Genomic DNA, 24531 nt, shown 5'->3' on the forward strand with positions numbered 1-24531 from the left:
CTTGGTCTCATCATGTTATCTGGAAGTATAAATAATAAGACTACACTGTCTACTTGTACATGGGGCTGTGTCTCTTCTGAACCATCCAAGGCCTCATACCGTGGTCAGATGCTCTCTGCCTCCCCTGTCTTCAGTCTCTCCTGCTGTCTACTTGTACATGGGGCTGTGTCTCTTCTGAACCATCCAAGGCCTCATACCGTGGTCAGATGCTCTCTGCCTCCCCTGTCTTCAGTCTCTCCTGCTGTCTACTTGTACATGGGGCTGTGTCTCTTGTGAACCATCCAAGGCCTCATACCGTGGTCAGATGCTCTCTGCCTCCCCTGTCTTCAGTCTCTCCTGCTGTACTCTTACTGACTTTTAGCTAAGTCTCTGATATAGGGCCTGCCATACTTAGGAATGCCCTCTTCTTTCTGGGCAAGAGCACACTGTGATTCTTTTGATCAAAATGAGATGAAAATTGAAGGATATCAAGAGACTGAGATCCATCGGAATGTCATTCTCCCTTTATTCCATAATTTTTTCAACACCAAGTATTGGTCAGATATTGTTTGCACAGCCTTCAATCTGAGGGCAGAATTTTGTGTTGTTTTCTGACCTGTCTGAATAGTCTCCGAGTCCCAGAACTTGATAAACTCACCTATCAATAAGGAGTAGTTGGAAGAGACTGTTGCCTGTGGCCTGTGGTTGAGCCTGGGGAGAACCAAACATTGCTCCAAGTTGGGGAGCTTTCTGACTCCTATAATGGTTTTGCTCAGAGTAGAAATTAAGAGCCTGATAACATTCATCCCCAATTTTTTTCACTTAAAAAATAATAGATATGTATATAATGTATATTATATACATATAATGTACAGGTATATAATGTATATAAGATATGTATATAATGTATATGTATACACATGTATATGTTTGTGTACATATATTTACACAAATATATGTAATACCTGCATATACATATACACACATGTCTTTTGAAATTTGACAGGTGTTATGGGTTGAATTGTTTCCCCACAATTCATATACTGAAGTCGTAACCTCCAGTATCTCAGAATGTGGTTGTATTTAGATATGTCTTTAAAAAGGTGATTTAGTTAGAATGAAATCATTAGTGTGGGCCCTAATACAACATGGGCCCAGATGAGCCCATGGACACAGATGAGCACAGAAGTTAAGACCATGTGGGGCACAGAGAAAAGGTGGCCAAGGACAGAGGCCTCAGAAGAAAGTCATCTGCTGACAACTTGATCTTGGACTTCCAGCCTCCAGGACTGTGAGGAAATTAATTTCTGTCGTTTCAGCCACTACGTTTATGGTACTTTCTTATGGCAGTCCTGGCAAGCTAGTACAACAGGGAATTTGCAGGTGTAACTATTGTGCTCCAACCCAGCAGCTGTTTCTTAGAAGAGGTACATAGGCCTTGACAGCATTTAAGAGCATCAGACAATATTCACACACTGTCACTCTTAGCTGCTTCCTATAGGAAGGAAAACGATTAAGTAGGGGCATCATGCCGAGTCTTAGACCCTGTCTCACTCAGAGTCCAACAAGAAACACAATGCATCACTAGCACTGTATTGACCTTGAAGGTTCAATGAAGGAAGGGGAAGAGAACGCACGGCTTGTATGAGCACCCCTAAATCTCAGCAAAACCGGAGAAAAAGCTTATCTTCATCCTGGAGCCTTCCCATCCCCTGCCTTTCCCTCCACCAGCATTTAGGTCCCCCCGACAGGCACTCTGTATTGGGTGTGGCCAGTACAGCAAGAATAGAAGGCTTCATTAAGGAGCTCAGCTCATCAAAACATGTAAGTTTCTATGTTCATTTATAGTTTTCTCCCTGCCCCACCCCAGGTTCGAGCCCCGTAGTAACACATTGGCCAGATTCCACACTATTCCTGTCATTCTAAATTTCACTGAAGAGGTCCTATTTGGGTGTTCAAAAGCGAGTGTTGCTAATGCTAAAAGTTCAATATCAAGCACAATTCAAAACGTGTGTCTTCCATGTTTAGCACTTGCTAAGCCAACCTGTGACTCTGGGGAGTGAGGCCTGCTTTTCATTTCCCCTCCCCTTTCCTTTTCTCTTCCAATTCTTTCCCTCCCTTCAGGGTCTGTTTAGAGCCCAGTGGTTCTCAACTGTGAATGTATATTGGAATCACCTGGAAGTTTTCAAAGTACCAATACCCGGGTCCACCCCCAGAGATCCTGATTTAATTGCTCTGGGGAGAAGCCTAGACATAAGGATCTTTAAAAGCCCGTCAGATGATTCTCAGTAGTATGAGAACCACTGCCATGGCCTTTAGAGATACTCACTGCCGAGAGAGCAGGAAGTGGGGAGCTGTTGTTCAAGGGACTGGTCATGGGAGGGAACCTGGGCTGATTCCCTCTGGCCCTTTCTGATGCTGGCCACTGCTGGTGGGAAGAGTGCCTACAGGTATATTGTTTCTCGAGAAGGGTGGGGGTGGGGTATCAGCTTATTCCCAGGTCTGCCCCCCATGCTGAGCCCCTCCTAGGTATAGTCCTCCTAACCCCTTTTCTGGGATGGGCATCAAATTACTTGACTCCTACCCTCACCACAATTCTCTTCCACATAAACCAATTTTCTTTAGCACACTTTAGGGGCCACCGAGAACCGGAATGACATGGGGTGCCCCCAACTTCTTCTCATATACACTAGTGATAATGATAACAAGAATACATAGCACCATTTATTCAACACCTGAATCTGTGCCAAGAATTGTACTAGTTACTTTATATGTGTTTTCTTATTTAAGTATCACACAATCCTGCCAAGAGTTGTGAATCTCCATTTTATAAATGAGAAAATTAAGAATCAGAGAACTTTTACAGCTTACCCAGGATCACACAATAAGAGAACAGGGCAAGTTTGAAATTCAGATCTGACTCCAAAGTAACAGCCTTTTAATCCTTCTATTTTATTCAGAACTCAGTTCCTTTTCTGGTGTTAGCCATTTAACGTGTTACCTCCCTTAAACAATGCAGTTAACATTCTACTGAGGACGTTGGGCGCCATAATCAAAGCCGGGAGTGATGGTGGAGATTTCCGGTGGAGACAGACGGGCAGGCAGGTGGAGGAGAACTGCTTTACTTCTAACCGCACCCCACACACCAATGTAGGCAGTGCTTATGGTCAGAAACACTCTCTGAATTTGGTACTACTAGAAAAATCCAGATTTTGTGCAGATCACGGGTCTACCCACTCACCAGTGGCGTGTCTCGACTTTCTGTCCCCAGGGATCCACTAATCATTTACAGCATGTTGACAGATGTTTTAACCAGGGGTCAAGGTGACTCCCTGATTACACAACAGAAATGTATAAAGACTTTGTTTAATCAATTGTGTGTGTGTGTTTGTGTTTTATTATTTTTTTCAAAAGATTTTATTTATTTGACAGAGAGAGAGAGAGAGATCACAAGCAGGCAGACAGTCAGGCAGAGGGAGAGGGAGAAGCAGGCTCCCCGCTGAGCACAGAGCCCCATGTGAGGCTCGATCCCAGGACCCTGGGATCATGACCTGAGCCAAAGGCAGATGCCCAACCATCTGAGCCACCCAGGCGTCCCTGTTTATGTGTTTTAGAAAGCCTTTATAAAATTCCCTGCTGTGATAAAACTATAGCAAACGTTGGTTGGTGTTCACATTTTAACGAGATGAGCGCCTTCAGAGCCGCACTGCTCCTCATCCCTTTAATTGCGATGCAGAACTCCGGCGCTGTGAGTCCCTCTCACTGTGACGCTACTGAGCCCTTTGCTGGGAAAGTGCTAGACCAGCTCAATAAGGGACGGAGGCAGGGCTACCTTTTCCAGTTGCTGCGGGTCGCTGATGCCCATGTGGACAAAGCGGTGAGGAATCGGCAGGGCTAGAGCCGAGCTGGGAGACCAGGAGCCGGGGGAGGGGGGCGGGGGGGGGAGTGATTCTGGCCCCAAAGCTTACTGCTATGCAGGATGGAGTGGCCTTGGCTAGGGTTTCCCGTTCAGTTTCTGCTGCTGATTTACACTGTTCTTTTTTCCTTCAAACTGACATTTGCTATTTGTATGTCCTTCATTATGAGTCAATCTCTAAGTACTTAGAAGCAGTTATGCTGAGCCAAGTCAAATGGTAAGTACGGTAAGAGAAGACTTAGAGTAAGCTGTGGGCAGGGCCTCAAGGGAAGAGTCATTGGCTCACAGACACACACAGGCAAACTGGGTAAAATAGGACACATTCCCGTAGCCAAGTGAGTGGTATAGATGCTGAAGCAATCTAAGGAAAGGAGGTCTATTAAAATTGGATGGGAGAAAGATGTGGGTAGGGAATCAGGAAGGAGGGTACCAGGGAGTAATTGCACATAAGCAGAGGGGTGGGGGTGGGGTTCCAGAAGTTCTATGTGGGCTTTGGAGCTATCAGGTTGGAAGAGAAACTAGGCTTATCTTGAAGCAAAGAGAGCCTACTGCTTTCACTTAATAGTAAGATTCTATGCTCGTTTGGAGTAGATTTGAAGGCTTGATAGAGATTATGGAAGAAGGCTTCCCTCCCTGCCCCACCCCCAAAACAACCTACCCTTTGGTGCAACCGCCAAAATCAAGGAGGCCAGACCATGGAGCACCACAGAAGACACGCAGAGGAATTTCTACTTGTTACAAGTATTAGACACGGAGGCACTACATGTTGCAGAGAGCAAGACAGATTGCAGGAATTTCGGATTCAACCAGCAATTAGTGACCGTTAGTCCCATTTCAGGTTCTCTGCCACATGTGTAGGGCACGGGATGGCTTGGCACAGTGCTACCTCCGAGCGGTGCTAAGAGGGTATGTGGGTGGGTAAGGCAGGGGCACAATGTGCCTGGGGAGATGGAGGCAGGTGACATGAACTAGGAAGCTACTTCATGGGTTCAGGAGGGAGGAAATGAGGACCAGCCCCAGGCAGTGGGAATTAGAGCAGGGAGAATGAAGAAAAGACATGAGACATTTCAAAGAAAGACCATGGCGGGCCTGGCGCCTGGATAGTAAAAGCAAAGGAACAAAATCAAAGTTGATCTCCCGATTCTAAGCCAGAGACTAAAGCAATCAATAATTATTGATGCCTCCGACAAAAGACAAGGGAATTTGAGAGCGGGAGCTGGTTTGTAGGAGAAGAAAGTGGTTTCAGCTTTGGGCAAGTTGAAATCAAGGCAAGCAATCCGAGTTCAGGAATAGAGTTGGGTGAGAGGACATAACTGCACATACAGATTGGAAGCTGTCATCACTTATAATTCTGGGCTTGCACCTTCAACACCTCCACCCAAACCCACACTGCTATTTAGTGGTTGCTTTTTAAAGCTTGTGGGCAGAAGCAACATCATGACCAGTTAAAAAGAACATTTGGAAGTAACTTTTTGAAGCTATTTATTCAGAATAAGTAGATCAAATGACACAAAGGTAGGACATCTGTGATGATTTGGAGAGGAGCAGGAATTCTGTTTCAGAAATAAAGAGACTGCTTTTATTGAAAAAGCACTGGGCTCCCACATCCTATTCACCTGTTGCTCTTTTGGCATTCCTCAGGAATCTGTGGCTGTCTATTACTTAGTCTTGGATGTGAAAGAATCCGACTGTTCAGTCCTATCAGGGAAACACTGGGATGACTGTGAGCCCGCTCTTTCTAAACATGTATCTGATATAGTAAGTAAGCAAGGTACCGTTCTCCTTCTTCTATCGTTCCTGACCTCTGTCTACTCTGCTTACTCAGGGTGGCCGCATGCCTGTGCTAACACAATGAGAAAGGAAGAGCAGATTCTACCTCTTGACCCATGAAGACTATGTTGACCTTGAGGAATAGTCTCTTGAGAGCCATACCTGGGATCCTGGTTCAAGACGAGTCAGTGGGGATTGTGGTTCCATGGGATAACATGCCCAGCTGTGAGCCCCTGGGCAAATCACCTGAAGTTGCTAGACTTTGGCCTCCTCCACTGTAAGATAAGAGGAGGGGTTTAGAGTAGCTGGACTTCTAAGGTCTACTCTAGGGATCTAGGAACCTCTGAACTTGTGAGTGTGTCCTATAAAGACCGGCCCCATAGGCAGGAATAGCCAAAGGGATTTACTGCAGTGATCTTGAGGAATAGGGTCTTGTTTTACACATTGCTCGTGGGCACTCAGACGCCAGATTCTCCAGCACAGGAAGAGAACACAGAGATGACTAAGCATATACATAAGATTTCACTTCTAGAAAATAAGATGTTGACATACCTAGGACTTCCAGCACTTTTTCCCCTTGAAAATGTTTGGGATATGGTCATGATCTGTTTAAACCATTCTCCCTTGTTCTCATGTGGGTTTTGGATGTCTACAGCGTCCAGCTCACAGAAACAGACTAAGAAAATAGAGGTGGTGAAAGAGGATTTGGTGAGAGAAAACAAAGATGAATTCTCAATGGATAGTAGGAGTAGGTGACATCACTTTTTGTCCCCTCACATTCAACCTGAGGAAAGCAGTTTGCAATGACATGAACCCTTTTCTCTTACAGGTGATCGGACAGTGTAAGGTAATAGCAACACAATGTTTGAATGACTCTCAGCATTTCAGAGTGAATGACTATAACTGCACCACAAGTTCTGGTATGGTCATCTGTGAAAATGCTAATTCTAGATTAATACTGTGGTATTCATCATATAATGCCAAGATGTACGTATCAGAAATGGCCCCTGCCTTCATGGACTCAATTATTATTTGCTCTCTTCAGAGGAAAAGGGAGAGGGTTTTCTTCTGTTGCTGGTATGCCTTATCTTAAAGAAATTCAACATATAAGAACAAAAATCTATGAGAGGCGGGACCGTGTCATTGTAGAGAACGTAGGCTCTGAGGTCAGATTTGAGTTTGAATCCCAGCTTCCTCACTTATTAGTTGTATCGTCTTGAGGGCAAGTTACTTAACCTCTTTAAGCTTTCCTCCTTTGTAAAATGAGGATAATAATAGTATTAGCCTTCTGGATCCTTCTTAGAATTAAGTAAGATGCTCTACGTAGTGCACTTTGCAGAATACTCAGCACTCAATTATTGATTTCAACATCTAAAAGTTATGTATTACGGTAGAGTTCACAAAGCGGTTACACAGATTATCCCATTTCATCTTACAACAAGACCATATGAGGTAAAGATTATGATACTTTCTATTTTAGAGATAAAATAACTGAGGCTCCAAGAGGTTCAATGCCTTGGCCTTGAGAACACAGCCAAAATGTGAAAGACATGATCCTATTTCACCAGTGTTGACTCTAAATGCCATGCTCTTTTTATTTTTTCCAAAAGAATTATCACAGAATTCCTTTAAAAATTGTCCATCTTCAACATGATTCAGTATACGACAACTTAATAGCCAAGCAACTCCTTCAAAAAGTCACCTTGAAGAAAGGTTGACCTGTATCTTCTCTCTCTGGGCAAAACTCTGTTAATGATGCCCCTCCCTCCTTGGAGAGACAGGAGGAGTTTAGTGAAGTATTAACACTTCGTGAGTGACGGGAGGGGTGTCTCAGTGGGGTCACAACAGAGACTTAAGCATCAGAAGGATCTGGGTTTAAGTTTAGCTCTGCTGCTGACTGGCCGATTTGATCTCAAACAAATCACTTAGCTTCTCCAACCCTCAATTTGCCCACCTGTAAAATGGAAGCTCTGGTTACTCTTGCCACCGTGCTTATGTATATTAAGTCCCGGCATTGACATTGCTGTTTCCAAACTGGTACTGCAAAATTTCCATCTTCTTTCTCCAGTCTCTTCGGCACTGGCCAGTACCAAAGACAGCCCCCTACTCTTCGACTTCTTAGAAGAGCCTGAGCTTTACAGAAAACTAGCTGACAAAGCCCTTGAGAAGTACCAACAAGAGAATGGAGATTTTGCCTCTTTCAGAGTGGACCACTTGGAAAGAGTTGTCAGATGGGTGAGTCTCTACTCACGTCAGCTAGCGTCTGAGGGCCCAGCTCCAACCTGGCAGGTCCAGACTCAGTGGCACTGGCCCTCTCCCCCGGCCTCACGTGTCCAGCTCCTTTCTACCTGAGGGCCCTCTTGCAGCGTCAATAGAAAGGCAAGAGATACCAAAGAAACTGTTTTCCTGCAGTTTTTTATTTTTTGGAGTTGTGGGGAGTAGAAATACCTACTGAAGAGGAGGGAAAACTCAGACAGGAAAGAGGGAAAGACAGAAGAGCATATTAGGGTTTTGTGAGTCATTAAAAATCATCCCATCCTAACCTCCTTGTATGATGATGGGAAACTGAGTCACAGAGAAACCGTGTTGGCACACCCAGTGGTGTGGCTGGGGCAAGACAGCTTCCCTGCTTTCCAGTCCAGTGGCCCAAGTGCCTCCCACCCAGAGGGGTCTTATAAAGCAGCTCTTTGATATCTATCTTGCATTTTGAAAATGCCAAGTTAAATTACGGTGTGTACAAGTCATGGAATGAATACGGCACAATTACTAGAGAGAATATGCACGGGGAAGAGTTCCTAAGGGGAAAAGCAGGTTAGAGAACGATACTTAGACTCTGAGCCCATTTATATAAATTAGATATGTGTGTATATGGGCAACATATTTAGGGAAAGGTTAGGAGAAACACATCAGATACGTGGTAGTGGTACCTCTGGGAAGAAGAGATCGGGTGCAGGAAGGGTGAGTTTTCACACTGTGCTTGGTTACGTCTATATTATTTAACCTTTTTAATGAAATAATATTTACCTTATCACTTATGTGATGAATTTTTAAAAGGCAGCGGCCATAAGAAAAAGGGCACATATTGGTGCTTTTGAATCCCCGTGGTGCTTTACAGTCTACTGGGTAGTAGGTATCTACTGCCTTTTTCTTTTTTTAACTTTTTATGTGCCTGAAACTACTTTGATCCAATTTGTTCTAGAGAGGAGAGGAAAGAACCAACTACTATGTGGACTTCTCTGTGAGGAACTGCTCCAGGAGACGCCATTTTCCCAGGCACCCTTATGTGAGTATAATAAACGTCTCTGAAATACCAGGTAATGTTTAGAGACCGCCCCCCATGTGTCAGGCACCCTTCCAAGTGCTGTACACATACATTATTAACCCCACCACCACCCTGTGAGGAAGATATTAGTTTTATCTCTCTTAGAGATGGAGAAACCAAGGCACAGAGAAGTTAAATGAATCATAAGAGTACGATTTTGTAATAGGCACAATAAATACCTAAACTTAACACTGAGATTTTTTTGAACCCACTAGGGTTAAAGACTTCGCTAAAACTAACAACTGGCTTGCGTTAAGAGCCTACACCATGGTGCCTTTGTTCACTACATCTCATTTACTCTTCACGGTGACCCCATGTGACAAATATGGAGTAACTGAGGATCAGCAGAGCGTTTTGCCCCATGTTCATAACCAAGCTGAGATTAGAATCCGGTTCTCCTAATGCTTAGTCCGGTAGGATTTTCCCCCTAATCACTTATTAACTGATACTCATGTATCTGTAGAAAGATTTTATTAATAAAACTCAGCCTTTGTAGGGTGACTTAGAGTTTACAAAACATCTCCACGTATATTCTTGACTTGTTGGATCCCTGTGACAGCCGTGCTGAGGAGAAGCAAATGTCTGCCCCCATTTCCATGGGACAGAAGGGCCCAGAAGTTTAACCACTTGCCTAAGGGCACTTAACTAGAAAGTGTTACGACATCGGATTTTAACAGTGGCCTTCTGATTTCAAGTTCAGGATAACAACACATTCTCGAGAGCCAGAAGAGAGGAAGCATTCATTAGTTCCTTTTCTGGCTGGTCATTGTTCCTACCTGAAGCAGTTCTAGAACCCTGCTTAGTGGCCACCAGAAAAGCTACCTCCCTGTCCCCCTCCCTTCTTCAACAAATCCTTAACAACCCAGTGCAGACACAGGGCAGCTGGAGAAGGAGTCTCAGTGCTGAGTGTTCTTGCAGCATTATCTCATTTAACTAAGCCCTCCCACAACCCGAAGGTAATTAGAAATTTCCTGTAACTTGCCTAAACTCACACAACTAGTAAATGGTGAAGGCAGAATTCACAGAGCTCTGTCTGACTCCAAAGCTGTTCTCAGAATCTCAGCGCTTAACTGTTGCTTCTGGAAAAGCATTGTCTTCTTGTCCTAGCCTGCCTTTGACAGCTGGGTGTAGGAGCCTCTGCCGCATAGGGATGCCAGCCAGTCATATCCCCTGTACTTGAGGTAGGGCCCTAAGTCACTTTGACAGGGTCCAGCAAACCCATTTTCATACCGGTTCCCTCCCTTCCAGCACTTCCCTTCAAGGGTCTGGGTCAAGTTGTACAAATCCCTCTTCTGCACCACTCTTCATTCTCTCTAGGCACAGGAAACTTGGGTCTTCCATGCAGAAGGGTTGGACGAAAGGCAAGGTGTCAGTGATGTGGTATTTCTCATGACCCCCCATGGGGTGGACCCCTGGTGGTGACCCCTCATGGAAGAGAACCACAGCAACTTGAAGTGAACCACTTTGGAAACTGCACTTTCTCTAAGTATTGGCTGGGAAAGATCGTTAAATAACTAGCAGAGATATTTGACAATATTACCCTGATTTTTCTAAAGCTCATCTTCTTTCCCAAATGTATAAAAGTTTACAACTCTAGCTGTGCACATTCATACCGCCTACACACACACACACACACACACACACCCATACATACACACACTAACAGGCTTCTCTCTTCTTTATAGGTCTTTGGATTCTGCAGAGCAGATTTGTCCTATGATGTAGGAGTCTCTGACTTGGAAACCCCAGAAGACATTGCCATAAACTGTGAAGTCTTCAATTTTGAGGTGGGTTGCTTAAGTAGTCTTTGTTATGAGCAGTGCCAGACTAAGAGATATTTTCATACACATAGTGTATTTTGTTCTTATAGCTCTGGGGGTGGTGGGGAGATAGAGAGGCAGAGAGATGAGAGGAGGCTGAAAAGAAATACAGAGAGAAGAGGCCCCTGGGGAACGAATGGGGTGCAATTGCTGATATGATACAAAAAGTATAAAAAATTTCCAAGTGGGGAGACGTAAGATTTGTAAAGTAAAATCAACTGATTCAATCAACCTTTAATGAATTTGATAATGGTCCTTGTAGCCAAGGCTCTAGTCCTGAGACTCCATTCCTAGCTTTTATTATTAAGCATAGAACCTAAGGGGAATGAATTAACCTCAAACACATTATATAAAGGTACATAAAATAAGGCACAAAGCAATATTTCACATCTGTCCCAGAAAGCTTTGTTCTGTACCAAGATATTCATCACAGTATTTTTCATGTCAGCAAAAACTGAAAATAATCCAAATGTCTATGTGCCAAACCATGAAACAAAGACGGGGAGGGGCAAGGCAGGTTTATCACCATGAACATGGCTCCACAGATTTTTTTTTTTTTAATTAAAATCTGAACAAGAAGGAGAGTGAAGAGATGAAGTGCTCATCCTTTAGGAGTAAGAGATGATTATACCATAAAGCCTCAGAACTCTGTTGAAGATATACATTATAAGGCACTAGTTTTCCAAATGTTGGCCTACAGATAAGTGCCATTCTACAATATAATTTCACCATTTTATGTTGAAATGAGAAAAGTAGGGATAAGTAAAGTTTTTCATAATACAACCTTTATTGCATCTAAAGAACCACGCTTTACTCTGAGATATCTTTCTGACTCTTGTATTATCAAAATAGTGTTCCGATTGTGAAATAATGATGGTGGCAGATGATAGTTTTTGTATTTAATTTTATTTTTTAAGATTTATTTATTTAAAGAGAGAGCACACGCAAGCAGGGCAAGTGCAGAAGGAGAGGAAGAGAGAGAATACTAAACAGATGCCCTGCTGAGTGTGGAGACTGATGCAGGGCTTAATCTCACAACCCTGAGATCATGACATGAGCCGAAACAATGACCAGACGCTTAACTGACTGAGCCACCCAGGCGCCCCACTGTTTGCATTTTAAATGTCAATTTGGCTGGGTAAAAGTTTGAGAGCCCTTTTTTGCTATCCTATTTTTAAAATTGATTTGTAGAATCCAAAAGTCTGGAAGCCATTGGTCTAAATTGAGTTGCACATCTAACTTCTTTTGTGTTATATAATAATACTCACTTTTCTGTATCCTTTACCAGGAATGTAGAAACATCAGTGGTGTACCACACCCTTTTGGCCATCCCCACCGCTCTGGTAGGCATGAGCATTCTCTTGCTGGCAAGCCTCCATTTAAGCCTGATGAATTTAGAGATCACCATCATCCCCACAAACCACATAAATTTGAATGCCCACCTCTTCTAGAAGACAGACCACCATTTCAGGCAGGAGCTCCTCCTGTATTGCCCCCTCCAGGGTCAAGATGTCATCACCCCCATTTTGGCACCAGTGGGACCCATGGACACCCTCATAATCATAGTTCCAGTGAGCACCACCCCCATAGACCCCCTCATCATGGATCCCCTCATCATGGACCCCCTCCTCAAGAACCCCCTCCTCACGGGCCCCCTTCTCACGGGCCCCCTCCTCATGGACCCCCTCCTCACGGGCATCATCACCATGGCCACCATCCCCATGGCCACCATCCCCATGGCCACCATCCCCATAGGCATCATCCCCGTGGACACCATCCCCACGGACACCATCCCCATGGCCACGATTTCCTTGACCATGGGCCTTGTGACTCACCACCCCATAGCCAGGGTCGCCGGGCACATGGCCCACCATCTAGGCACTCAAAAGTAAGAGGTCCAGGTAAAAGACCCTTTCGCTTCCACTGGAGACAAATCGGATATGTTTACCAGCTCCCTCCACTAAAGGAAGGTGAAGTTCTTCCTTTTCCCGAAGCCAATTTTCCCAGCTTCTCATTGCCAGGCGACAACAATCCTCTAAAGCCAGAAATTCAGCCCTTCCCTCAATCAGTTTCTGAATCATGCCCAGGGACATTTAAGAGTGAGTTTTCACATGTCTTGAAGTTTTTTGCATACTTGCTTCCAAAATAAAATCTGATTTCCTCGATGGGGTAAAATTTTAATATTCTGACTTAAACCATAAATAAAATATGATCAATAATGAATACAAAATTCATGTATTTTTATCTTACTTCCATATTCAGGGTAGGGCAAATGTGGGTGGGGGAGGAGATGGCATGAGAAGAGAGAGACAAATGGAAAGGAGAGGAAAGATGTCAGTGCTACAAGTCAGTCACTGACCACTAAATCCTTGCAGCAAATCTCTGATCCTCTTTCTTTCCTGGACTTAACTCCTTTAATTCTAGGGTCTTTCCTCACTGAGTACTTACGCTGTAGTTGGGCATACCAAGAAGGTATGTTTTATCAGTCAAGGGATTATTCTTCTAATCTAAAATTCAAATTCCCTCCTACTTGTTATTTCTAGTCCTCTAAATTTCCCTTTGGAAAGAAATAAGTTCTAAATTCAATTATGATGCAATCAAGGCTTGGGCAATGAATTGCAAAGAACGTTGCAGGTACAAATCATGACCATAAATTCAGGTGCACAAGAAATATCACTTTATTTTCAGAACAAATTAATTTCCATTTCAGGCTGCCATCCTAGTCGGTTAATAGAAGACTTAACCTCCGTCCTTCTTTGAGTTCCTTCACCCTGCTACTCCCCACACAAAGTTGTGCCACAGTTATAGAATTTCATGTGGTGCCAAGGTGTTTGGGTGGTGGGCATGAGAAGGAGGTCTGAGTCTTCATCTTTGGTCCACTAGGTTCCCTCCTGCTGAGGGATACTTACTACCCTGTACACCTCCCTCTTTGGGTTTAGTTTATCAGCTACCTCTGTATCAACCTGAAGGTATAAGAGTCTCTGCAAGACTGCTAGTGAACATATCTGCCCTGGGCTATTCTCCCTGAGATCTTGCTGCCTTCCAGGCTACATGCCCAGAAAGCAGGGCAGAGGTGTTCTGTGCTTCAGGACACCCAGAGACATCGTTCTTCTCATATCTTGCCCCCCAGGCCAGGGGTGCTCTAGTCTCAGGTAACTTCTCTTTATTCAGTTTTGGTCCAAGAGGACTCTTTCTCCACAATCAAATACTCTTTCTTTTCCCTTCTTCCCAAGTCAGGGCTCAAGCATTTAGATGTAGGCTAATAAAGCTTTGGGCTTGCTACCTGACTTACTGGAAGCAGTTGCAGGTACATAGTGACGGCAGAAGGTAGATTCATGTGCGTGTGTGTGTGTGTGTGTGTGTGTATGTGTGTGTCTGGGCCGGGGGCGGGGGGGAGGTTATAGGGGAAAGAAAAAAAAACTAAGGCTAAAAGAGATGTGGGTAAGTTGGTTGTTAGGCTGGGAAAAAGGAGGGGCCCACAAAGAGGCAGAAGGTGAAACTGGAAGAGAGAGGAGATGTCTAACAGCGCACAGTGCAGGAGGAGTTGGAATCAGATCTTGGGGTTTATCAGAAAGGTTCCTTAGGTTTGGTGAGTAGACACCCAAATCCACCACACCAGAAACAAGATGCAAGGATGGGGGACACAGGGCTTCACTCAACACATCTCTTCTTATGCTTGTCTCCTGTCTCCTCCACCCTGGGGAGCATTTTCCTTTCTAGAACCAATACAATTGAGTGGAGAGAGGCTGACTTGACCAGAGACCAGAGAGGATGCCCATATTTTACTTTTAGTTGCACCGGCGTCCTGGTGTGGGACTCCCGGCATGCACTATGTCCCTATGCATGGGCTCCCCAGGCGTGCAACGTGATTGGTAGCAGCCTGCTTTTCTGCAGCTAGATATCTTGCAAAGAAATGATTAAAAGGTATCTGTACATTGTACTCATTGTCATATTGTTGTCCCATGTAGTGACCTTCATAAAGGGCTTTGGGAAAGTCATTTGGGAAAGGGAATAACAGGTGATTGGTGTTTTTTTCCTCCTTTAATAGTTTCTGTTCTGATTTGTTATACAACATTGTGCAATCACCTGGAAATGTGCTCTGTGCTCCCACGTGCTTCCTGAATGCAAACAAGCAGGTTAACAACCCCAGTGTTGTAATGTTTCAGCCTGAAATCTGCTTGGATAACCCAACAGAGCCATTTGTCCTTTGGAAATAGGGTGAATTGCGTATGGCGGGCAGGAATCCACCAGATTTGGGAGCGCTGAGGCAGAAAGACGCACACACAGAAATAAAAGGCTGGGAATAGCTAAAATCGGCATCCAAGTTGGCGCCCGATTCTTGGTGAAACCATCCCTCGGCTTCTGGAGGGAGACTGCTAAATCATGAAATTACTTGCCTTGCTTTTTGTCTGCTCCAGGCTGCTACCAAGTTTAACCCAGGAGTCCTCACAAGAAATCGACTGTGATGATGAGGACTTATTTAAGGCGGTGGACACTGCGCTGAAGAAATATAATAGTAGAAACCAAAGCGGCAACCAGTTTGTGTTGTACCGTGTAACTGAGGTCGTCAGGACGGTGAGTGAGCTGTGTCTTACCTTGAGGCCATTTGAGATGTGTGCTGTCACTCGGAGCCCAGCCCCTCCCCCACCACACACACACACACACACACCAACACCACCACCACCACCACCAACAACAATCACCAAAGAACCGAGAAGCAAAGGTAGAAACTTACAGCTCTGAGAAAAGATCAACACCACTCTTTGGCCCCGGGGGTGCAGGGCAGGGTATGACTAGCCCTCAGGCGGCCAAGCTTGGCTTCCTGGGTGATCAGGAAGGCAGGGTGTAATGAGACAAAGGTAGATGGAATCATTTGAAAGAAACTATTCAGAGTGGGAGAATCCAGGAACTCAATGGGACCGCAACAAAAGGACTTACTGGGTGACCAGTCCTTAGGCTGGTCACCCATTAGAAAATATGAAGACCTCCAGACCACAGGTGGGGAGGGAATGCTTATGTCTAACAAATACTGCGTGATCTCACTTGTATGTGGAATCTAAAAAAATGTCTAACTCACCGAAGCAGAAAGTAGAATGGTGGTTGCCAGGGGCTCAGGCTGGGGGAAACGGAGGGTGCTGGTCACAGGGTACAAACTTCCAGTTATAAGACGAGCAGGTCCTCGGGATCTAAGATGCAGCATGGTGACTATAGTTAATAATACTGTAGTGTATACTTGAAATTTGCTATGAGACTAGATTTTAAGTGTTCTCACCACACATACACACCCACAGAAGGTAACTATATTGGGCGATGGATGTGTTAATCAGCTTGTTTGTGACAATCACTTCACAATGTATGTGTATATATGTATATATCTCATCACATTGCAAACTTTTGACATATGCAATTTTCATTTGTCAATTATACCTCGAGAAAGCTAGGGGGAAGGGAGAGTTACATCTAAGAGGAGGCAGAAATGAGATTAGCATGCATTAGACAAAATGTCGATCAGTCCGTATGGCTGAATGCATCAAGGGTAACAGTGACGTTCTAGATGGTTTTTAATATTTCTTATAACTAATTGATGCACACAGGTTGGAGACAAATCCTGACAGTATGTGTGATTTCAAAAAATACTAGTCTTTCGATAGTTTGTTTAAATGAATTTCACTATAAAACTCTGTGCCTATCATAGTAAAGTAACTGTTTACTTTGGCAGAGGAGAAAAGTCCGGTCATTTGACATGATCAGGATAAAGAAAAAAGCCCACGGGACATGATTTTTTTTTTTCCTGAAAGTAAAATTGAGCCATTCTGTTTCACAAACTAGTGTAATGATGTAGACATTTGGTCCTGGTCCTCTCAAGCAACAGTTGATTGGTGTTCTCTTCGTTGGGTGACATCCATGACAAATGTGCTTTTTTGTTCTACAATGTCCATGGAATCATGCTTTACTTTGCCATATGGGCACCATCTATACCACTTCTGCCTACTTCTTTATCAAAATCGGAGACCTGGAAGGAACTTGGGGGACCATGTTGTTTGACTCAATCATCCCAGATGCAAATAAAGTGATGCAAGCAGGCTCTGAGAGTCAGGAGACTTGGGATCCGGGGCCGGTTCTGCCTTTTCAAGGTGTGCGGGCTGCCTCAGCCCTGCCCGTCTACTTGGGGCTTCCTTTCTTTCACCTGCAAAGTGATGGGCTGGACAACATCACCTCTCTGGTCCCTTGCTGTTTGAATGCCAGGATTTCCCATTTGGAAAGCTCACCTAACTCAACACCTTTGCACTTTCTTTTTTTTAATTGAAGTGTAGTTGACACACAGAGTTACACTAGTTTCAGGTGTACAACATAATGGTTTGACAACTCTATATGCTTTACGATGCTCACTACAAGCGTAACTCCCCTCTGTCACCATACAACGTTATGACGGTATCATTGCCTATATTCCCTAGGCTGTGTCTTTCAGCCCCGTGACTTACTCATTCCATACCTGGAAGCCTGTAACTCCCTCTCCCCTTCACCCATTTTACCCATCCCCACCCTCCTCTGCCCTGGCAACCGTCAGTTTGTTCTCTGTATTTAGGGGTCTATTTCTGCTTTTGGTTTGTCCATTTGTCTCATTTTTTAGATTCCACATATAAGTGAAATGATATGGTATTTGTCTTTCCTGTCTGATTTATTTTACTTAGCGTAATATGCTGTAGGTCCATCCATGTTGTCATAAATGGCAAGATCTCATTCTTTTGTATGGCTGTGTAATATTCCATTATATAGATATGTATACATCAAGGCATATATATATATACACACACATATTCTTTATCCATTCATCTATTGATGGACATTGGAGTTGCTTCTATATCTTGGCTACTGTAAATAATGCTGCAGTAAACATATGGATGCATATATCTTTTCACATTAGTGTTTTTGTTTTCTTTGGGTAAATACACAGTAGTGGATTGCTGGATCATATGGTATTTCTATTTTTAATTCTTTTTAAGGAAGCTTCATACTGTTTTCCATGATGGCTGCACCAGTTTACATTCCCACTGACAGTGCAAGAGGGTTCCTTTTTCTCCATGTCCTCACCAACACTTGTTATTTCTTGTCTTTTTGATTCTAGTCATTCTGACAGATGTAAGGTGATATATCATTGTGGTTTTGAATTGCATTTCCCTGATGATGAGTGATGTTGAGCATCTTTTCATGTGTCTGTTGGCCATCTATAGGTCTTCTTTGGAAAAATGTCTATTCAGGTCCTCTGCCCATTTTTTAATTGGATTATTTGTTTTATTTGGTGTTGAGTTGTGTAAGTTCTTCATATATTTTGGATGCTAACCCTTTATCAGATATATCATTTGCAGACACCTTCTCCAATTCAGTAGGTTGCCTTTTCATTTTGTTGATGGTTTTCTTTGCTGTGCAAGAGCTTTTTATTTTGGTGTAGTCTTAATCATTTATTTTTGCTTTTGTTCCCCTTGCCTGGGAAGACACATCTAGAAAGATGTTGCCAAGGCCAATGTCAGAGAAATTACTGCCTGTGCTTTCTTCTAGGAGTTTTATATTTTCAGGTCTCACAGTTAGGTATTTAAAGTGCCTTGCACTTTAAAAGTTTTATTTATTATCTCATGTCATGCTAGAAAAAATAAGGCAAATAAAAATACTGAAATTACCAAAAATTAATCCACCATCCAGAGATAACATTTTTTTGAAAATGAGAAGTGGCCTCTTATTTGTTTCCTCACTGTAAAATAAATATGTTTATTTTTTAAAAAGACAACCCACAAACATTTGTTTAAAGAAGTGAGCAGCTGTACTCCCACCACCGAAAGACAAACATTTTAATAGCTTTGCTTCATAACTTTCCAGACTTTTAAGAATCATATATGTACCTATAAATTGGTTTTTACAAAAATGGGCTAATACTATAGATACCACTTTGTAACTTACAAATATGTATTTATAAATATATTATGAACACTCTTCCAAGTAACTCTTTATAACTTTCAGTATCTTAATTTTTTTAAAAAGATTTTATTTATTTATTTGAGAGAGAGAGCACAAGTAGGGGGAGGAGCAGAGGGAGAGGGAGAAGCAGACTCCCTGCTGAGCAGGAAGCCCAACACGGAGGTCGATCCCAGGGCCCTGGGATCATGACCTGAGCCGAAGGCAGTCGCTTAACCAACTGAGCCACCCAGGCGCCCCAACTTTAAGTATTTTTAAGAAATGTTTCGGTCTCACTGAATTAAATCAAGATCAAATACTCATATCTGCATTAGATCTCACTCAAATTATTTGCTCTTGGGTCAGTTATATGTCTCTGGTTGTTTTTTTCAGGACGACCCTGACACGTTTTATTCCTTCAAGTACCAAATCAGGGAAGGAAATTGTTCTGTTCAAAGTGGCAAAACCTGGCAGGACTGTGACTACAAAGAATCTGCACAAGCTGTAAGTGGGTTGATGGTTCCTGAGCCCCCAGTGTTCTCTGTCGAGACTGTCAGATTCTGTCACCAGAGCTGGAGATGGTTAGTATTGTTAGGCCTCTTTGTAAGGGATGCGCATAAACCCTCAAATGCGTAGAAAAGCCAAGGCTCGGCGTCCGTGTTCTCGTTCTCTATGTCAGAACACGAAGAGGCCAGCAGTGAGACATAGAGAAAGCCCTCTCAAGAGACGGGGACTCTAATGACCAATTAGGGCAGGGGACCGGGTCCCAAAGAGACAAGAGATCAACATTTGGGCCACGATCGAGGGCTGCTGAGGAGACAGCATGGATGCTTTCATTGCCTAGGCTCCGCTTCCCCCCAGCTGACACCCCAGAACCTCCCTCCGTGTTGCCTCTTCAAGGGGAGATAACATTGACCTCATCAGGTTGTTGCAGGATGAAATGAGACACGTATACAAACAACCTTCTTTTGCTGGCAATGCCTACCTCAGCCAAATGCCTAGCAAGTGCCTGGCCCAGCACAGCTGGCTGTTTGCCTTAATGAGGGGCGAGCGCGGGGGGCGTCTGGCCCGATGGAAGCCGCTCTTTCCCCAGTCCCGGGATCCACGCCTGCGTGTCACAGCACTGGCCTCCTGCCCGCGCTTTCAACACCGAAACTGAAAGGAAAATCAAGAGGAGAGCCTGGCAGGCTCGCTCTAAGGCACTGCATCCGTTTTGGTGAAAAGGAAACTTGTTTTAAAACCTCGCCGTTTTGCCCTTTCCCCTGGCTGGCAGCGCGGAGGCCGCACGATGCCTGGAGTTACTGTAAAAGACGTGAACCAGCAGGAGTTCGTCGGAGCTCTGGCAGCCTTCCTCAAAAAGTCTGGGAAGCTGAAAGTCCCTGAATGGGTGGACGCTGTCAAGCTGGCCAAGCATAAAGAGCTTGCTCCCTACGATGAAAACTGGTTCTACACACGAGCTGCTTCCACAGCATGGCGCCTGGACCTCCGGGGCGGTGCTGGGGTCAGCTCCGTGACCAAGATCTACGGGGGACGTCAGAGAAACGGGGTCATGCCCAGCCACTTCAGTAGAGGCTCCAAGAGCGTGGCCCGCAGGGTCCTCCAAGCCCTAGAGGGGCTGAAAATGGTGGAAAAGGACCAAGATGGGGGCCGCAAACTGACACCTCAGGGACAGAGAGATCTGGACAGAATCGCTGGACAGGTGGCAGCTGCCAACAAGAAGCATTAGAACAAATGCTGGGTCAATAAATTGCCTCGTTCGTAATCCTGAAAAAAAAAAACAAAACAAAAAAAACACCTCGCCTTTTTTACTGCCCCTCCCCCAACGTCTCGTGAAATCAGTGCCTTGCCAAAATAATCATGAGGCTACAAAAACTTTCATTCTTGCGTCTCAAAACTCTGTTTAAAAAAATCTTGGCAAGTTCAAAAAAAAAAGGAAAAGCTATATTGAGCCATAGTACTAGGTGGACTTCTCCATCTGAAAGGTGAAGATAAATGGTCTCTCTCTCCTTTTTTTTTTTTTTTTTCTTTTTTCTTTCTAGGCCACAGGAGAATGCTCCGCCACGGTGGGGAAGAGAGGGAATATGAAATTCTCCGTGGCTACGCAGACCTGCCAGATCACTCCAGGTAGCCCTGGGGGACAAGGAACCTGTTCTCTGTGGTGTCAGGAGCACAGCCTAGAGGAAGGCCCCGTCCCCGAGGTGGCACCAGCCAATGCCTTGGGGGTGGGGTGGGGGAGCGGCAGAGTCCTAGATCAGGGCCGAGCTCAGGCCAATCATCCCCTCCGCGCTATCCCGACTCTCCTCCTGACTGTGGCATTGTATCGGGCATGTGCAGACGCCCTGAGAAGGGACCAGAAGACACGATAACTGCCTTCAACTGTAGGCCAAGAGGGAGGGAGAAAAGCACAGGCTTTGAGGTCGGACTTGGCCTGGAATCTTTCCAAATTCCTCATCTTCTCGGCTTTCCTCTTATCTCTAAAAGGGGATAAGGGATAACAACGATTTCTGCATCAGAGGGTTGTGTAGACTGCAACTGGAAGATGTTTCTGAAGGTCCCATCGTCATCATCTAGTAAGGCTAACCAGGGTACAAGTGATAAGAGCTAACATTTACTGGGCATTTACTGCCCGCCACAGTTCTAAGTGCTTCACATATATTAACTTACTTAATCCTCCCAACTCTAGGAGGTAGGCATTAATATCCCCGCTTTACAGGTAAGAAACTGAGGCCCCCCACAGTTAGGTATCTTGCCTAAGATCCCACAACTACTAAATAGCAGAGTTGGTATTGTAGACGCTGAATAAACACAATTCCTTTGGGATCTAAGGATGGAGCAGTGGCTCCTTATTGGCTCCTTTCCAAAAATGGCAGAGGGGCCAAATCATGTTGAAATGATCCATCTGCAGTTCTTTGTCTCTCACTTGACTTTTGCCCAACTGCTTCACACCAGCCACCATTACTAACAAATTAGAGTACCCATGGAGCCTAGCTCAGCGCCTGGCGCGTGACAGCGGATGCAAAACATGTTGGTTGGATTGAATTGATACAAAATGTATTATACTCTGAACCAGGCTTTGAGGAGCTTTAATTCGTGCTAAAAAAATAATAATAATAATAATTTATCTATTATGTTTTACTTTTTCAAAAAAGATTTATTTATTTAGAGAGTGTGAGAGAGTGTGTGGGGGGGCGGAGGACACGGAGGGGCAGAGGGAGAGAGAGGATCTCAAGCAGACTCCCTGCTGAGTGTGGAGCCAGACACGGGGCTCCATCTCACGACCCTGAGATCATGACCTGAGCCGAATCAAGAGTGAGACGCTTAACCGATGGAGCCACCCAGGCGCCCCAATGTTTTACTTTTCGTAAGAGGATAAATCCATGTTGCTTCTATAATTTAAAATTACTTTTAAATAGATTTAAAATAACTATGCACACTAGTATGTGTGTAAGATGTTCCTAAGCGAATGAGAGGTTTATTGTTCTGGCTAGAGAGCAGTCTTGCATCCTCTTTTTTTAATGCATACTAGGATTTACTGGAAAGTTTATGAGGGCTTTCCAAATCATCTTACTTATTTAGGGCAGTGTATCTAAACGCAGGTCTCACTCATTAATGCTGCCCCTTTGCCTGCTCTTTGTCAAGCCGAGGGCCCTGTGGTGAGAGCTCAGTATGATTGCCTTGGCTGTGTGCACCCCATCTCGACTGCGAGCCCTGACCTGGAACCCGTTCTAAGACATGCCGTTGAACATTTTAACAACAACACGGATCATTCCCACCTCTTTGCTCTTAGAGAAGTGAAAAGGGCCCACAGACAGGTTTGTTCTTTAATTGTTCATTTTGCACCTGTAGTCGGTATTCCGTGTTCTTTGCAGAGACCGTGAAATGGAAAAGTTATTCTGTCCTTAAGGCTTTAAGAAAACTGTATCATTACCCACCTATCATGAGTCAAACATGGCTCCAAAAATTAAGTTATACCTAAAAATTCTGGATATCCTCTAAATTCTAGGTTCCATATCATCGGGGGGGGGAAAAAAAGTAAAAACTTGTAAATCTGGTCTTTTTCGTTGCCTCAGTTCACTAAGCCTCTACTGACAGTTGACTAGGTCCTTTGTATTTCGGCCTCTAATTATGAAGGACTCACTCTGCTCAGTAACATGCCCGGCTTTTAATAGACCTTCCGATTTGCTTTCACGCGAGACCTGTGTTCTGCTCAATTATGTCCATATCCAGCTGTATCAGGGTGCAACTAGTCCAGGATGAAGCAGGAGAAATCTTCCTGCCTGGCAGTCTGGGAACCTGACACTCTACCAGTAAAGGCCACGCAAGCTCGAAATTTCACAAATTCAGTGGAAGCTTTTCTTCCTGCTGCCTAGTGAGGAAATACTGCTAGGTCTTACTTAGGGAACTAGAATAACTCCACATGTATATTGCTTTCTGTTGTTAGATGTGTGGGGGTGCAGGGTGTGGGGGTTGTGTGGACAGAGTGAGAGTCATAAAGTGTTTGCTATTTATTCAGAAATGACTTCTGCCTAGTAATAATCATCGGTCATATTTTTGAGCACTTACGATATGCCAGGCGACATTCTCTGCGCCTCATAATGCTTTCAATGATGCTTAAACTGCCTTGTAAATATTTGCTCCAAAACTGTTTCAGGTGGTGGCTGGATGGAACTATGAAATTACTTACTCAATTGCGCAAACGAATTGTTCCAAGGAGAATTTTCTGTTCTTAACTCCAGATTGCAAGTCCCTTTTGAATGGTGTAAGTAGGCAAAAATCTAATTACAAAATTCTTGGCACTTTGTGTCCAGTCTTTCCAGGTGAGGGAACGCTCAGCTGTGTAGGAAGTCTCAGTCACTAAGATGTTAGATGACATTCACTGATTCACATTCCCTTGGGAACTCCAAAGCTCACACACTGGTCAAGCAGCCCTTCCCACCTAGTCCAGGAATCTGCACACCCAGCAGAGCACTTACAGATGTAAGCAGGGACTAGGAGAGCCTGAGACTAAGTGATGCCATGATTAAGTCTGTCTTTTCATGCCTTCACTCTCCTGTCTCCTTTTCTTCCCCATGTGCTCCATATCCTTACTCCCAAGCTCTACCCAGAACAGTCCCTCTCTGCTTGTTTTCTCACCTTTCCTCCCCTGCCTTTATCTCCAATAAACACATCCCGAGTCTCTATCCCTTAGTGACCCTTTTTGGGATGATATCCCATTGTCTGAACTGAAATTATGTTAAAAGAGAGTATCTCGAGGCGACAGTCATTAGTGCATGTTAAGATGGCCAAGGCATGATGACTTCCCCAGGGATATTGGCATAGTAGCAGAAGACTATGCTTTAAGCAAGCCCTTTAACCTGGGAATTCAACTTCTAGAATTCTGTTACATGGGAAGAAAATGAGAAATCCAGACAGAAGTAATTTCAGCATTATTATTAATAGAAAAACATTGGAAGTGACATATCTTCAACAGTAGGGAATGGTTAAGTAAATTACAGTGTATCTGTGGTAGAATATGTGCAGCCATTAAAATTACATTTCTAGGTTTTAGTGACTAGTAAAATGACTATAATATGTTAAGTAAAAAAAGGGAACAAAACTATATATACAGAGTCATTCAAAAATATAAGGTAAATGTAAGTATAAAAAGTGATGAGAAACTAATATGCCAAAACATAAAATTAGTTAACTCTCAGTTGGAAATTTAGGTGCTTTTTCTAATTCTTCATACAATTGGAACTCTTCAGTACTTCTCAAGGTCTCTGAGGAAGCCTGTGTTT

General features: G+C 44.0%; 2 protein-coding genes and 1 pseudogene across 3 annotated transcripts in view; all 3 read left to right on the top strand.

Annotated features, from left to right (window-relative positions):
* The first annotated feature begins 3429 nt into the window (after window positions 1–3429).
* HRG (histidine rich glycoprotein) lies at window positions 3430–13037 on the top strand. Its single transcript, XM_031017705.2, has 7 exons — window positions 3430–3856; window positions 5537–5653; window positions 6495–6585; window positions 7734–7900; window positions 8865–8948; window positions 10673–10774; window positions 12096–13037. Exons 1-7 carry the CDS (start codon window positions 3665–3667, stop codon window positions 12954–12956), a joined length of 1614 nt encoding a protein of 537 aa, XP_030873565.2. The 5' UTR covers window positions 3430–3664; the 3' UTR covers window positions 12957–13037.
* A 1929-nt stretch (window positions 13038–14966) lies between these two features.
* The window catches only part of KNG1 (kininogen 1), a 24899-nt gene continuing 15334 nt past the window's right edge, over window positions 14967–24531 (top strand). Inside the window, exons 1-5 of one of the 2 annotated variants that reach the window (XM_006743227.3) lie at window positions 14967–15382; window positions 19148–19258; window positions 20794–20878; window positions 22394–22566; window positions 23406–23513. In XM_006743227.3, coding sequence (XP_006743290.1) covers window positions 15191–15382; window positions 19148–19258; window positions 20794–20878; window positions 22394–22566; window positions 23406–23513 — 669 coding nt within the window. In that variant the 5' untranslated portion in view covers window positions 14967–15190. The remainder of the gene's footprint in view (window positions 15383–19147; window positions 19259–20793; window positions 20879–22393; window positions 22567–23405; window positions 23514–24531) is intronic. The other variant, XM_006743228.3, reaches the window with a different exon arrangement.
* LOC102734995 (small ribosomal subunit protein eS19 pseudogene) lies at window positions 20002–20516 on the top strand (annotated as a pseudogene).

Source organism: Leptonychotes weddellii, chromosome 1 (assembly GCF_054177405.1).
Source record: "Leptonychotes weddellii isolate Sample4059 chromosome 1, ASM5417740v2, whole genome shotgun sequence".
In the NCBI taxonomy this organism is placed as follows: Eukaryota; Metazoa; Chordata; class Mammalia; order Carnivora; family Phocidae; genus Leptonychotes; species Leptonychotes weddellii.

Excerpts from the sequence above, each read along its gene's own strand:
- HRG (XM_031017705.2), top strand. The coding sequence starts at position 3,665 with ATGAGCGCCTTCAGAGCCGCACTGCTCCTCATCCCTTTAATTGCGATG. Across the intron at positions 3,857-5,536 it reads ATGCCCATGTGGACAAAGCG|GAATCTGTGGCTGTCTATTA; the intron begins GTGAGGAATCGG and ends GGCATTCCTCAG. Across the intron at positions 7,901-8,864 it reads TGGAAAGAGTTGTCAGATGG|AGAGGAGAGGAAAGAACCAA; the intron begins GTGAGTCTCTAC and ends AATTTGTTCTAG.